This window comes from Hemitrygon akajei, chromosome 23 (genome assembly GCF_048418815.1).
Source record: "Hemitrygon akajei chromosome 23, sHemAka1.3, whole genome shotgun sequence".
Taxonomy (NCBI): domain Eukaryota; kingdom Metazoa; phylum Chordata; class Chondrichthyes; order Myliobatiformes; family Dasyatidae; genus Hemitrygon; species Hemitrygon akajei.
In genome coordinates this window covers 55,877,621-55,891,889 of record NC_133146.1, presented here as the reverse complement: position 1 = coordinate 55,891,889, position 14,269 = coordinate 55,877,621, and the positions used below count along the sequence as shown (strand labels likewise).

At 36.9% G+C, this 14,269-nt stretch overlaps 1 protein-coding gene across 2 annotated transcripts in view; it reads left to right on the top strand.

The window, feature by feature from the left end:
- The window catches only part of sec23ip (SEC23 interacting protein), a 135,382-nt gene that overhangs the window by 61,560 nt on the left and 59,553 nt on the right, over window positions 1-14,269 (top strand). Inside the window, exons 11-14 of one of the 2 annotated variants that reach the window (XM_073027705.1) lie at window positions 1,580-1,687; window positions 2,097-2,192; window positions 4,015-4,230; window positions 5,067-5,222. In XM_073027705.1, the coding sequence (XP_072883806.1) occupies window positions 1,580-1,687; window positions 2,097-2,192; window positions 4,015-4,230; window positions 5,067-5,222 (576 nt within the window). Of the gene's footprint in view, window positions 1-1,537; window positions 1,688-2,096; window positions 2,193-4,014; window positions 4,231-5,066; window positions 5,223-14,269 lie in introns of both variants that reach the window. The other variant, XM_073027704.1, reaches the window with a different exon arrangement.

The following is a 14,269-nucleotide window of genomic DNA, read 5'->3' as shown; positions in this document are numbered from 1 at the left end:
TTTGTTATCACTAAAGTATCTGTTTATATCTGAAGGGATAGATTAACTGAAGGTGTGATTGCTAAGTTTGCTGATGGCTTGGAGAAGAATGGAAAATAAGCTGTAAGGTGGTTACAAAGGGATATGAATTGATTAAGTGAATGGGTAAAGAGCTGGCAATTGGAGAGCAATGTGGGAATATGTGAAATTGTCCGTTATGCAGTTCATTCAAAATAAGATGCAGATTGAAATAAGTGTCGACGCAATGAAACAGCCCTGTTTGACATGAATGTTCACTGATATTGTTAGCTATGATCATAGCTTGAGTGCCAAGTGTGAGATGAAATGAATTTCTGATAGAAATTCGAGGTGGGTGTTCTGCAGTTTCCTCAAGTTTGAACATTGGTGACACCACATCTAGAGTATTTTTGTAGTCTCTTTATTTAAGGAAAGGGGTTGTGCACTTAAAGCATAAAAGTTTTACTAGACAGATATGGGAAGTCAGTGGGTCATCATATGAAAAAGAGTTGATAGTATAGATTTGAATCTGCTGCAGTTTGGAGTGAGAGGGAACGTAACTATGTTAGATCCTGAGCAGTTTTGGCAGGGTGGATGTGGAAGTGATATTTTCTCTTGAGGAAATCTGGAACTATATGGTTCACTGTATAAAAATTAAGGGACATAAAAAGTGATATTTTTCCCCCTTCTCTGAAGATTCTGAATCTCTCGAATTTTCTTCTTAGAGTGTTGGGAATCTTAACACAGAATTATTTTGTTTGTTGATAGCTCAGGATTGAGAAGGTTACTGGGATAGGTAGGAATGTGGAGTTCAGATTACAATCACATTATCTGTTTTCTGATTAAATGGCAGAGCAGCATTGAGGAGCTGAGTGGTCAGTATATGGAGAGGAGAGATTCAGAGGGCAATGGGCCAAACATGGACTGGAAGAGCCTGTTTCCATGTTGTATGACTTCCGATACCTCATAATTACATAATAATGTGCAGCCACCTAATTAACGTAATCATCTTGACAAAACCTCATTGTGAGGTTCCTCTCTTAATGAAACAAACTTCCGGGATAAATCTTAAAGAATTTGTGGGTCAAGGGTTGAATGGAACTGCAGTTTCAAGGCCAAAATGTTCCCTTCTCGGATAGACCTGGAAACATAGAAAGCCTACAGCAAATACAAGCCCTTTGTCCACAATGTTGTGCCGAGCATGTATTTACTTTAGAAATTACATAGGGTTACCCATAGCCCTCTATTTTCCTAAGATCCGTGATGTTTGAAACTTTGCAGATCTTCGTGAGGGAATATTTATTTTTCAAGCATTAAAGCAATAATGTTATTGGAAAATGAGAAAAAAACAATGCCTTTCTCATTATCCTTAAGATGATTTGAAATTAAGTGTCCATGCCAGCAAATTTAACCCGGAAAGCAAGTATTTCTTCTTTCTTGTTTGATGTTATAATTCTATGTATTACAATAGAACAATGATTTTGTGATTGTATTCAGTTTAGTTTAGTTGAATCAGAATTTTTTAAATATTCATTTGAAGGACCAGAATTGTCAAGATACTGAAGATTTTAATGAACTGCAGGATGAACAAGAGGAGGAATTCCAGTCCTTATCAGAAGTGTTGGAATCACTCAGTCTCTCTGAATACCTCACTACTTTGGAAAAGGAAAAAATAGACATGGAATCATTGGTAAATGTTTTTCCATTCCATATAGATTGAAAATTATTCTCCTCCCCCCCCCCCGACTTATAAAAGTTTAATGCAGTTTCCACTAAAATCTTGCATAATATTCGTGTTTTTTTGGAGTTCATAGTTAATACTGTTTAATTTTTTTTGTCTGAACTTAATCTTCATAGATAATGTTTTAATGATATAGTGCAATTCAAAGCTTTTTCCTGTAAAATTGTATTTCAGCCAGTTAATCTCTCTGGTTTCACATTTTACACTGTGCTCTATTAAGAAAAAGGACTGAAACTTAATTAACTATACTTATCAGTGGTGTTGCAACAGATGAATCAACCTTTGAAAAAGGACAGATTAATATATTGCATGTCATGCTTCAGCAGCTCAATTCACTCCTTTCCTTGCTTGTTTTTAGCTCATGTGTACAGTGGATGACTTGAAGGAAATGGGGATCCCTCTTGGACCAAGAAAGAAAATTGCCAATTTTGTAAAAGAGAAGGTTAATGCACAGGTATCATCATCAATACTGAAAGATGCTTGAATTGCTGGCAGCCCTAACAGTCAGTACTGAAATTAAACTTTATTTCTTGTAAGCACTGAATTGAATTGAAACTAAATAGAAATAGCATCTAAAAGGAAGGTAGATACTGCATTTTTGCACTGCTTTCTTTTTTCAAATAGTCTTATGACTGAAGTTCACGTAGGACGGTGCAGTAAGATGTGCATTAGGAAGAAAGAGTGAATGATCTCTCATTTTAAAACAGTGATGCAGATAGAAATATAGAAAGTAACTGAATAACCCACAGGCTCTTGCTGTCTAGTTTATCAAAAACACTGATCATGTTTGAGAAGGCTTATGAAATTGTACCGAACATTATCATTGTGAAGCAAAATCATTGTCAGGGATGGAATGATTTGCAAGTATGGAAAATTTAACGCTTATTTTCTGAGTATGTAATTCAGCAGAGTAGGATCTCACTACAGGAATATTATGCTGTAAGGATGATAGATTCTTAAATCACAATAAACCTTCGATAATTACAGCATGCTTTGTGTAGAATTCCAAAAGTGCCTTCAACATTGTCTTCTTAACATGAAGTGAAAGTGTCTTAAATGACTGCTATGCTGGATGGAACTAGCTGAACTGTAAACTGCAGGACATGTAAATTCTACTTGTATTTCTTTTAAATCAGGAGTAGGCAACCTTAAGCACAAATGATTTTCTAGCATGTGTTATTCATTAATTTGAGGCAATACATAATTAGATGTATTTAAATGGGTAATTCCCATATTTCAAGTTTTTTATGGCATTTATCTGGCCCACCGTCCGCTCATTAATACATGATCTGACACACAGAGGCTAAAAGGTTGCCAACCCGTTTTAAATGTTGGCATAGCTTAAAAATAGTGCAGCGTTTAGTGTATTTGTACGATGTTCTTTATCGCTCTTTATAAAATAAGCAGCACCAGCCAGAAGGAAATAGTACTCTTTAAGAGATGCCTACAATTTGGAACCACTGAAAATAAATAAAGCTTTTTTGGTATAGAGGTGAAATGTTATTGGAAGCATTGGCAGGCAATAAGTTCCATGTGTTTACAAGAAAGCTATCTTTATTATTTAAAAGGAAAATTTTGTTTTGGGAGTCTATTTAATTTCTTTTGCACATTCATTGGAAGTGTCCCCAGTATTTTGAAACCAGTTAGAGTACAAATTCTTGGCCTCTATGCCATCTGTTTTGTTGTATAATTAGCAGATAAAATCAATGAGCAGTTTTGTGTTTTAGTTTTTTTGGCCAAATGAAGCAGAAGTACATGACAAAGAAATTCTGTGTCTGGTTCTGTTGGTAAAAAACAAGGCCCTAATTTGCTAATTTTTGTACCTCTCTGCTGCTGACGCTCTTGTACTTTATCACCTCAATGGATAACTGTAAACATGGTAGTATATTTAGCGATATTATTCCAGCTTCTGTTACTGTTTTTTTAAAAAATTGCTTCTAATTTAAAGTTGGAGAAGGGGAAAGTAAGATTTGTATGCTTTTTCAAGGATTAGGTTGATTATAAGACAATATTTTCTTGACTTTTGTTTTTAAATTAGATAATTTGAAGGTCTTTGCCTTGCCTCACTCTACCCCTACCCACCCCAACTCTAACAAAAATTGACCAACAAAGTTTTGTTTATGAGGTAAAAAGTTTTCTGCAAACACTTTGAATAAGGTTTTAACTCTTACTGAGTTGATTGCTGAATTAATTTTTTTTTCACTTCAAATGTTTTCACCAGGATTGCTAGAAATAGAATTTAGTTGGTTTGTTAAGTTTTCTTTTCATTTGACCAGGCAAAGAATAAAGCTGCAACTGAGAAAAAAACAGCATTGGAAGCCATGAAGAAAGCTCAACAAGAGGCTTTGCAAAAGACTAAGGAGGAAGCTGCTGACTCCAACTCATTAGCTGGAGAAAAGCAGAGCATGTTGAAGAGAGTGCTGTCTTGTGGTGCAGCCACTGTTTCGTCTGTCAAAGTTCAGTATGATCGTTTTGAAGCTGGTGCTGGCCAGGTAAATGAAGCTTTAAAGCTCGAGTTTGGTAGTTGGAGTTTTCTCCCCTTTGGCCATTGAGTAATAAATGAAGAAGATTGTGTGGGTGTCTCTGAGAAGGTATCATTTTAAGTTTACCTGGTGACTGTTAAAATATAAACTGAAGATCTTTAAATGTAAACACAAGGAAATCTGCAGATGCTAGGAATTCAAGCAACACACACAAAATGCTGGTGGAACGCAGCAAGGCCAGGCAGCATCTATAGGAAGAAGCACTGTCGACGTTTTGGGCCAAAACCCTTCGTCAGGACTAACTTTAAATCTTTAAATGTATATCATCTGGTGGTAAATTCTGCATTCTGAAAGTTCTGTTGTTTCTCCTGAATTCTTTAGATCTATTCGTGATGATTTTTTATTCAGCATCCCTTAGTTTCAGACCTTGGTCTCTATCCCCACCAACAATGAGCCCCAACTCATTAACTTTAAAAGCTTCAATTTGATCATGCTTCATGCGTTTATTTCCTGAACAGAAAGATCCAGTCATAATTTTTTCTTGCTCCTAGACCTGTGGATACTACCTCATTTTATAGAACCAAAGTTCAGTATTAATTATTTTAACCCCTTTTTAACTTTACTCCCCTCATAAACAAATCCCAAGGCTTGACGTATTCATGGCTTTGTTATTCTACATATCAACTTCTTAATTACTTATACTTATGAATATCTTTGTACTACCACATGATTTAAACATTTTTCCATGTAATATATTTAATACCACATAAGGTTTTTAAAATGCTAGAATTACTGACAATTTTGTTGTTCATTTTTTTCACTTGTGTACTGCTGTTTATTCTCAGGTTTCTGTGGCTTATCGTGGCTTAGATTTTGAGCCAGACAATTTCTTTGCCTTGGGTTCTCCTATTGGTATGTTTCTCACTGTGCGTGGGCTGGAGAAGATTGATGAAAGCTACAGACTACCAACCTGCAAAGGATTTTTCAATATTTATCATCCAGTAAGTCTAACGTACTGTGAACTGAGTTTTAAGTGTCACATTTTTTTACTCTCAACTATTTGATTCTGAAATATAATGTTTGAACTCTGCTCTTGTATCTACTTAGGCTATCGTGTATTGCAAAATTCAATTGAATTTTCTTCAGACTCCATTTAAGCTCCTTTTTCTTAATCTATTTACTGTATGGTTTTATTTGTTCTTAAATGCATGGTCAGTGTATGTTATATTCCTTAAAATCTGCTTTGAAATGTAAATAAATTCCTCTTGGGTCTGACAAGAAATACTACAGAAAGTATCGGAAAATAATTCTAATCAAATTGCTAATTATGCTTTTAAAGAAAAACTTGTGCTAATTTCTTTTTAAAATAACACAATGTAGGTGAACAACATTTTAAAATCATTCTTGTACGTAGATGTGCACAGGTGACTTCCAAGAACGTTCTTGACTTTCGTTCTGTTTCAGACAAAGTATCACAATCAAACAATAGCAAGAAAGATTGTAAGAATCCTTGCAACTAGTTTTCACAAATTGCATGCAAAATACGATTGGTATCATAACAATAAATAGTCACTTCGTTCCCAAAATTTCTCTCCATACAAATGACGGTACAGTTGAATATCCCCTTGGTATGATGGGCTTTGCTGACTTGGATCATAATTAATAGAAGAGCAAATTGGGATGGCAGTCTTGATTATAATATTTTGAGTTGCAGGTAGTGTTATACTTACAATGCCTGATTGTTACATTGGTCTCTTTGGCATCCTGTAAATAGAAGCTACTAGCTGAATCTGAGTAAGTTTGAAGTTCAGCAGTTGCAAACTTTCATTAGACTATATTCAAGCTACGTGTCATTTTTGCCATGATACACTCTACAGTCATTACAAAGTCTAAATTTATATCCTATCTTTGCCGGGCAGTGCGGTGTCATAGATGCTTTCAGCACAGAAGGCATTCTCGCTGTGTAGCTACTTGATTTGGTTTGCTGCAGCTTATGACAGCCCAGTTGTTCATCCAGTAATTATTAAATGCAGTGATAGCTTCTCCTTTCATGTTGTTTTGTAAGTGGCAATCTCTGCTCCCTGTATGTAAAAGGCTTTCTACAACTCTTCTTTAAGCTTCCTGTCAATTATTATAACACTATTCCTCTTTGTCATTTTGAATTCCTCCATTGGTCAAGGTTGAGCATGAATATTGCGTTACATCTGTCTACGTAATATGTAAGCCAGGGCAATATGATATGGAGAGAAGCTGTTGCCCATGCAGTAGGCTACCCCTCTCCATGCAACTGATGAATCCAAATGATCTTGGCAGAGACCAAAACAGTTTGGCACTAGCGGTATCATAGGAGTTGCCAGTCAGTGTTGAACACAGTGCCTTAGGGACTCCAGCTCCAGATCTTTATCATTAACCACAGTAATACCAAGATTGTCCAAATTATTTCCCCTATATGGTATACTCTATGACCATTGCAAAGTTTATAAATTCATGTTTCCACCTAACCGGTTGAAATTATTACTGGGAGCATTAATATGTTTGAACAATTTTAATTTTCTTTGGGGTCATGTATGGCAACATAGTCTGCAGAAAGATTTAGCTATTTCTTTGTGAATGATTTGATCAGTGTAAGGTATTGCAGTCTAAATGAAGAGTTGAATGTTATTACTGCAGAATTATTATAGATCTATAGGTTGAAAGGTGACTCCAAATTTAAGAGTTGATCTTCATTCTGCATTGAACTGCCAAGAGCAGCTGCTGTCTGTCGTTTTTTAGCCTCTTGAATTTTACATGAAAAGGAAAGTGTTGAATTTAGATTCTGCTGTGAAATATTGAGTCACAAGAAACTAGATGATTCCTTAGTTCATGAAATGAGAGGTTATGCCTATTCTAATAGTTGTACTTAAAAAAAAAAGTATATCCTTCTTTCTAAACAAAGCTAATGAAAGGACTCCTCCTCTTCCTCTCCGGGCTCTGCATTTCAAGCACTATTCCCTCCGAGCGGCACGACCGCCCAGTAATTGAGCTCCTGCGCACATAGCCCTTGTTGCTGTGCAGCAGGAATTTTATATAATTTTAATGTAAAGAACCAAGCTATATGTTTTTTTTTTAATTCCTGCTCAGAACAATTGTTGGTCCGCAAAGCTGTTTTTTTAAAAAAAAATCAGAGCAAATGTTGACCTCAAGAATAAGAATCTAATGAAATGTGAAATTGTGTATTTTAATCCTAGTTTTAAAATAAGTTTAAATGACTAGAGTTTGGAATTGGAATATATTCTCTTGCAATTCTAATGAGAACACTTAACTAGGGCAATATGGAGAATGAAGGTGTTTAGACTATTTGGACAGACTTGTTAATTGGCTTCATTTTCCTACTATGAGTGTACAGTCGGCCCTCCTTATCCGTGAGGGATTGGTTCCGGGACCCCTCGCGGATACCAAAATACGCGGATGCTCAAGTCCCTTATTCAACCTGTCTCAATGTGGTGGACCTTAGGACCCAGCAGAACCCCATACCTTATTTAACCTGTCTTAGTGCGGTGGACATTAGGACCCGGCGGTGGAGCTCTGAATCCGCAGTGTTTCTGTTCACGAAAATGTTTACAATCACAATTGAAAATAAAGTGGAAATAATAAAGCGATTGGAAAGAGGTGAAATACCATAGATCATTGGAAAAGCGTTAGGTCAGTCAAAGATCAGAACAATTTTAAAGGATAAAGTAAGAAAGGCCCCTGCCCCGATGAAAGCTATGATTATTACTACGCAACGCAATGGTTTAATTATTGAGTTTTGGGGTTTTGGGTTTTGGATCCTCCACATCAACCAGACACGAATGGAGAGCGCGCTGGGGGGCGATCTGTCACTGGATTGAATTCAGGAACTTCCGTTCTCGAGCATGGCGCTGAAACATACGTTCTTAAGTGTTTTGTATGCATAGAAAGGTAAAATATATACTATATACTAAGACAAACGTTTGACTAACTAACGCTAAGTAATACCGGATGTACCTGTTATGACTTACTTAGTAAGAGAACTTCCGATTTTTTTTCCATCCGGATCCAGGATAACCTAAGCACATCCTCCCGTATACTTTAAATCATCTCTAGATTACTTATAATGCCTAATACAATGTAAATGTTATGTAAAATAGTTGTTATACTGCATTGTTTAGAGAATAATGACAAGAAAAAAAGTCTGTACATGCTCAAACAACAAGTGTTGGAAGAGCATTTCCGGGTTTTCTCCATTCACAGTTGGTTGAATTCGTGCATGCGGAACTCGCGGATAAGGAGGGCCGACTGTACTTTAGAAATGCGTCATTGAGTCAAAAGCACGAGGACACGTTGAGTACTTGAAAAATGTATAGATGTACATTGTCTTACGCGATGTGCAGTCATGCTCTCACTTTTTGTAAATTCCAGTAGATCTCTCATGAATTTAATCACAAAATTGAGGAGACACTGTGTATTGTAGGTGCACTTAATGGTATTTATATGATGGTGCCTGGTTATTGGCTGCCTAAAAGGATACCTCCATAAAATTAAAAACCAATAGGCAGTGCCAGTCAAATTTAATCATCTCTTTAATATATATTTTTTAAAATCTATGTAGTTGTACTAAGTGTGTTATTGTGTCCAATCTTGTCTAACGTAAAAAATGATTCAAATTTGGCATACTATAAGACAGTTAATGGATTGTGTCACTAAAGTGGAGCAGTATTAATGGTGTGCATCTTTATTAGAACAATGTTAATTTATGTTGAGCCTTTAAATAAGTTTTTGGTAAATATTGATAACTATAACAAATTTGTCACATATCAGAAGAAATCAACCTGAAATAATCACTTTTTCCTCAAAGATCATTGTTTAATACTTGAGCTTGAGGGTGTCAGGCATAATGTAAAATAGGGCATTTGAAAACTGTCAGGACCAGTAGGAAAGTAGAAATTGAATATGTATGTTTAACTTTTCCTGCATAAGCAAATAACCAAATTGAGAACATATAGATAAAATTGAATTACTTGCTGAGTTATTGGGTTAAAAACTATAAAGTTACCATATTTCTTGAGGCTGAGGTATTCTGTGTTCTAAATGGGAATACTTTTAACATTTAGATTGCTTTTCAGTTTAATAAGGGTATCTTGGCTGTCAGCTGAAAAGGTCTCAAACTACTGTAAAAGTATTAAATGGCACATAATCTACATAATGCTGAGTAGTCTCCTTGCTCAGTCTTGTAATGCTGAGAAAAGGCTAATTTAAGTGCTTGGAGAGCATGAAAGAATTATAAAAAGCTTTTTATATAAAATTTTGGTAATGTAAAGTATGGATTACTGAGAACCATTTCCTTCAATGAGCCTCAACTTGTTTTTTGAGTTTCAAGTATTGCTTAACTATTCAAAAACACATCTTGTAAGAAAAATTCACGTGCATTATGCGGACTTTTGTCACCCAAAGCCTCTGCCTTTTCAGTGTTCTAACTATTCTCCTATCTTGTTTATCAATACTTGTTAATCCAAAAATCTGTTGACCATCTCCTATTTACCATTATTCCCAAAATCCTGATTGAGAAGTTGCAGCACCTGGGCCTCTGTACATCCCTCTGCAATTGGATCCTTGACTTCCTAACCAGAAGACCACAGTCTGTGCAGATTGGTGATAACATCTCCTCCTTGCTGATGATCAACACTGGCGCACCTCAGTGGTGTGTGCTTAGCCCACAGCTCTACTCTCTACATACACATGACTATGTGGCTAGGCATAGCTCAAATACCACCTATAAGTTTGCTGGTGATGCAATCATTATTGGTAGAATCTCACGTGGTGATGAGAAGGCGTACAGAAGTGAGATATGTCAACTAGTGGAGTGGTGTTGCAGCAACAACCAGGCAGTCAACATCAGTAAGACAAAAGAGCTGATTGTCGACTTCCGGAAGGGTAAGACGAAGGAACATATATCAATCCTCATTGAGGGATTAGAAGTGGAGAGAGTGAGCAGCTTTAAGTTCCTGGGTGTCAAGATCTCTGAGGATCTAACCTGGTCCAAACATATTGATGTAGTTATAAAGAAGGCAAGACAGCGACTGTACTTCATTAGGAGTTTGAAGAGATTTGGCATGTTAACTGTACGCAAAAACTTCTATAGATATACCATAGAGAGCATTCTGACATGCTTTATCACTGCCTGGTATGGGGGGGTGGGGGCAGTTACTGCACAGGACTGAAAGAAGCTGCAGAGGGTTGTAAATTTAGTCAGCTCCATCTTGGGTACTAGTCTACAAAGTACCCAGGACATCTTCAGGGAGCAGTGTCTCAGAAAGGCAGTGTCCATTATTAAGGACCTCCAGCACTCAGAACATGCCCTTTTCTCACTGTTACCATCAGGTAAGAGGTACAGAAGCCTGAAGGCACGCACTCTGCGATTCAGGAACAGCTTCTTCCCCCTTGCCATCCGATTCGTAAATGGGCATTGAACCCTTGGACACTAACTCACTTTTTAAAATATACAATATTACTGTTTTTGCACATTTTAAAATCTATTCAATATACATATACTCTTTTTTATCACAAATTTTTATTGCAACACCAACAAATTACATTCAATACAACCAGTTGCTGATTACATTTTGACTGTTTAACCCAGACACTCCCCAACCTTCATTGCCACCTCCCCCTCCAACCCTCATCCTCTTCCTCATCCCCACCCCCCTCTCCTCCCCTCTCTCCCCTCCACCAACCAAATGAACAGTAGTGCATACACAGACAGAGCATTCCTATTTTAACAGAAGATCTTTTAAGTTAGATATCAGATTTGCCCACATTAAGATTGTGTTTGGTCGTGCATCATTTACTTTTGCTGATGATAATTCCAGGTAAGAAATGTCCAAAAAGCTCCGAAGCCAGTGAGTATATGAAATATCATGGGGAGGTTTCCAACCCTGGACTACAATCTTCTTAGCTGCAGTCAGGCCTGCCAGCCAGACTTTTGCGTGTTTTTTCCATAAGGGAGAAGTGGGAGTCATCAGAGCGCTAGTGCCAAAAGATGGCTCGGTCTGCTGCCTTCTGCATAATGCTTATGTTTGGTTATATGGATCATATATTCTGCCCTGCTTCTCGATAAATCATTTAATTCTGCTTGTTTTGTTTTGAGCTTGTTCTCTTTTGTTATGTTGTATCTCCTGTTGAGATCATTCTCCAAAACCTTACATTGTTCTAGGGTGGAAGTCTTTTGAAGCCGGCTTTTATGTAGGTGGGAACAGAACCATATGGGGTTATTTCGTAAGAAAATTGATGGAGGCCTAAATCACTGTCACATCCAAGACACTATTTTTATTTAAATTTAAAAATTCAGTCAGTTTTGTTCTCAGTTGTGTTAGAAATTCGTTGTTTTTTAGAAGGGTGGAGTTAAACCTCCACCTAGTAGCCTTATTTTTAATTTTGCCATAACTAAAAGTACATATGACTGGGTTGTGATCAGGTAGATGTCTGGGCAAAAAATTCTGTTGAGTGTACCAAAGGCAGCAAACCGGAGGCTATAAGAATTTACCGTAGATTCCGGACTACAGAGCGCACCTGATTAAAAGCCGCTGGCTCTAATTTTAGAAATAAAATAAATTTTTTACTTGTACAGGCTGCACCGGATTTTAGGCCGCACCGGATTTTCGGCCGCAGGTGTCCCACGTTGTAATATGAGATATTTACACAGAAAGATATTACACGTGAGGATTTTTTAACTTTTAATTAAATCCATATGGTAACATAAACAAATACATATTGCAAATGCTTTTTTTCAAACCGTGCCTGTAACGCAGCTACTTTTAAATATACGTTGCGTATACTTCTTTACTGAACAACATTCCAATATCTCCTAACGACTGGTAAAAAATATATATACTGCAGCCTACCAGGAAAAGTTATTGATCGCCTTTAACTTAAAAGCAGCGTTTTCGCTCCGCCGCTCGCCCCCCTCCTTCCCGTTTATCGCAAACTGGTATCCCACAAGACGCAGCGAAACCGGGTGTGACGTCATAGCATCCCGCGATGTAGTACAGAAAACAAATATAGTTAAAACTCTTCTAACTTTAACTAGAAAATGAATTACTAAGCGAAAATATTATAAACTAAATAACTGCCATAAAGGCAGCACAATGCTTTTCTTCAAGTGTTTTCCATGTTGATGAGGGTGAGTACAAATGACTGATTTACAATAATTGTGAAAGTGCGCTTGATTTATCGTACAATTTCATTGGACCTCTGTGAACTACTCATCAATTTTATTGGTCTACTGTTACGAGGCAAAATGTTTTTGGCGGCATGAAAAAAAACCATGTATTAGCTGCTCTGTATTAAAGGCCGCAGAGTTCAAAGCTGTTCAAAATGTGGGAAAAAAGTAGCGGCTTAAAATCCGGAATCTACGGTAATCTGTCCGAGAGAAAGTTTTATGTCTTGTGGAGAAGAAGGTATAGTCTTTAGCAGATGGGTTATGCACCCTCCACACGTCAGTTAAATTTAAATCTGTTAGAAAAAGATTAAGTGCTTTGGAAGCAGATTCTTGAGAGCTTGATATAGTTGAAGAAAATTTATCGAGGTTATTTTTTACCAAAGCATTCATGTCTGAACCAACATATAGTTGGTAGTCACTTAACTTCAGTAATTGTGAGGTAATTGAGGGAAAAAAATTCAACCTCAAATATAGTTGGGGCATATAGGCTAATGAATGCAACATTTTTTCCCTGAATGGATATACGGCAAAAAGCTGGACGCCCTTTGTTGTCAGCGCCAGTCCTTTCTATTGATGCATTAATACTATGTCTCATTAATATCATAACTCCTTTCAAATATACATATACTCTAATTGATTTACTTATTTATTTATTTTTTATTATTGTTATTTTATTTATTATTTTTTCTCTTCTATATTATGTATTGCATTGAACTGCTGGCTAAGTTAACAAATTTCATGTCACATGCCAGTGATAATAAATCTGATTCTATTTCACACCATGTTCCATCATCCCTTTTCCTGTTGTGCTACCTTCTCTTTCATCAGCTTTTTTAAGCTCCAGCACATATCATCTTTAATTACTGACAAAGTTAACTTAAAACTACATATGAATTAGAATATGATGCACTGCACAATGTAGTTGCAATCATATTACTAAATAAACAGAAGTATCTATCATAAATATGGTACACAAACAACATACACATTTACATTTCCCCATTACTGAAGAAATGGAATATTGCACCATATATGGCAGGAAAGACACCATAGCGCATCTGAGCGCATCAGCTTGGTTTAGGACCCGTTATGAGAACATACCGGGGATGACATTGAAGTGCATACACTCAGCAAAGTGACATGGCAATGTTAGTGTGTGTGTGTAAATGTGTACGTGTAAGGAATGAGTTTACTGAGTGGGTTCCGTCACACGGGGTGAGGTTAAAAAGTGAAAAGGGCATTTCAGTGGTCTTTAGAAGAGGCATGAAATGCAGAAGTGGGGAAGTTATGTTTCAAGTTTATAAAAGCTTGTTCAAACCCTGGCTGGAGCTGGAACATGCAATTCTTGACACCATGTTATTGGAATGAATTGATAGCACTGGTGTGGGTCAGAGGAGATTCACCAGGATTTTGCCAGGGATGGGTTGCTTAGGTTCAGTATGAGGAGAGTCTAAAGAAGTTATTTCTGTTGTTCCCCTAGAGCAGAGGGGATAAAAGGAAACATGCCTGAGGTATATAAATCTTTATGGGGTATTAATGTGACATTGCAGGAAACTCTTCCCCATACCAATGTTAGCTGAAACTAGAGGATGTTGGTTTAGGGTAAGGAAGATATATAGCGAATATAAGGGGAATCTCATTCACCCAGTGGAAGTGTTCAGTACATGGAATGCACAACCTTGAGAGAGTAGTGATGCTTGGTCAATAAGAGTATTTAAGAATGTCTAGATGGGCAGGTGAATTGCATCAGCAGACAGGGCAATGGATCAAATCCTGGGAGATGAGATTGATGCAGAAGAAGGTGCACAGGTTGAAGAGCTGTCCAGTATATGG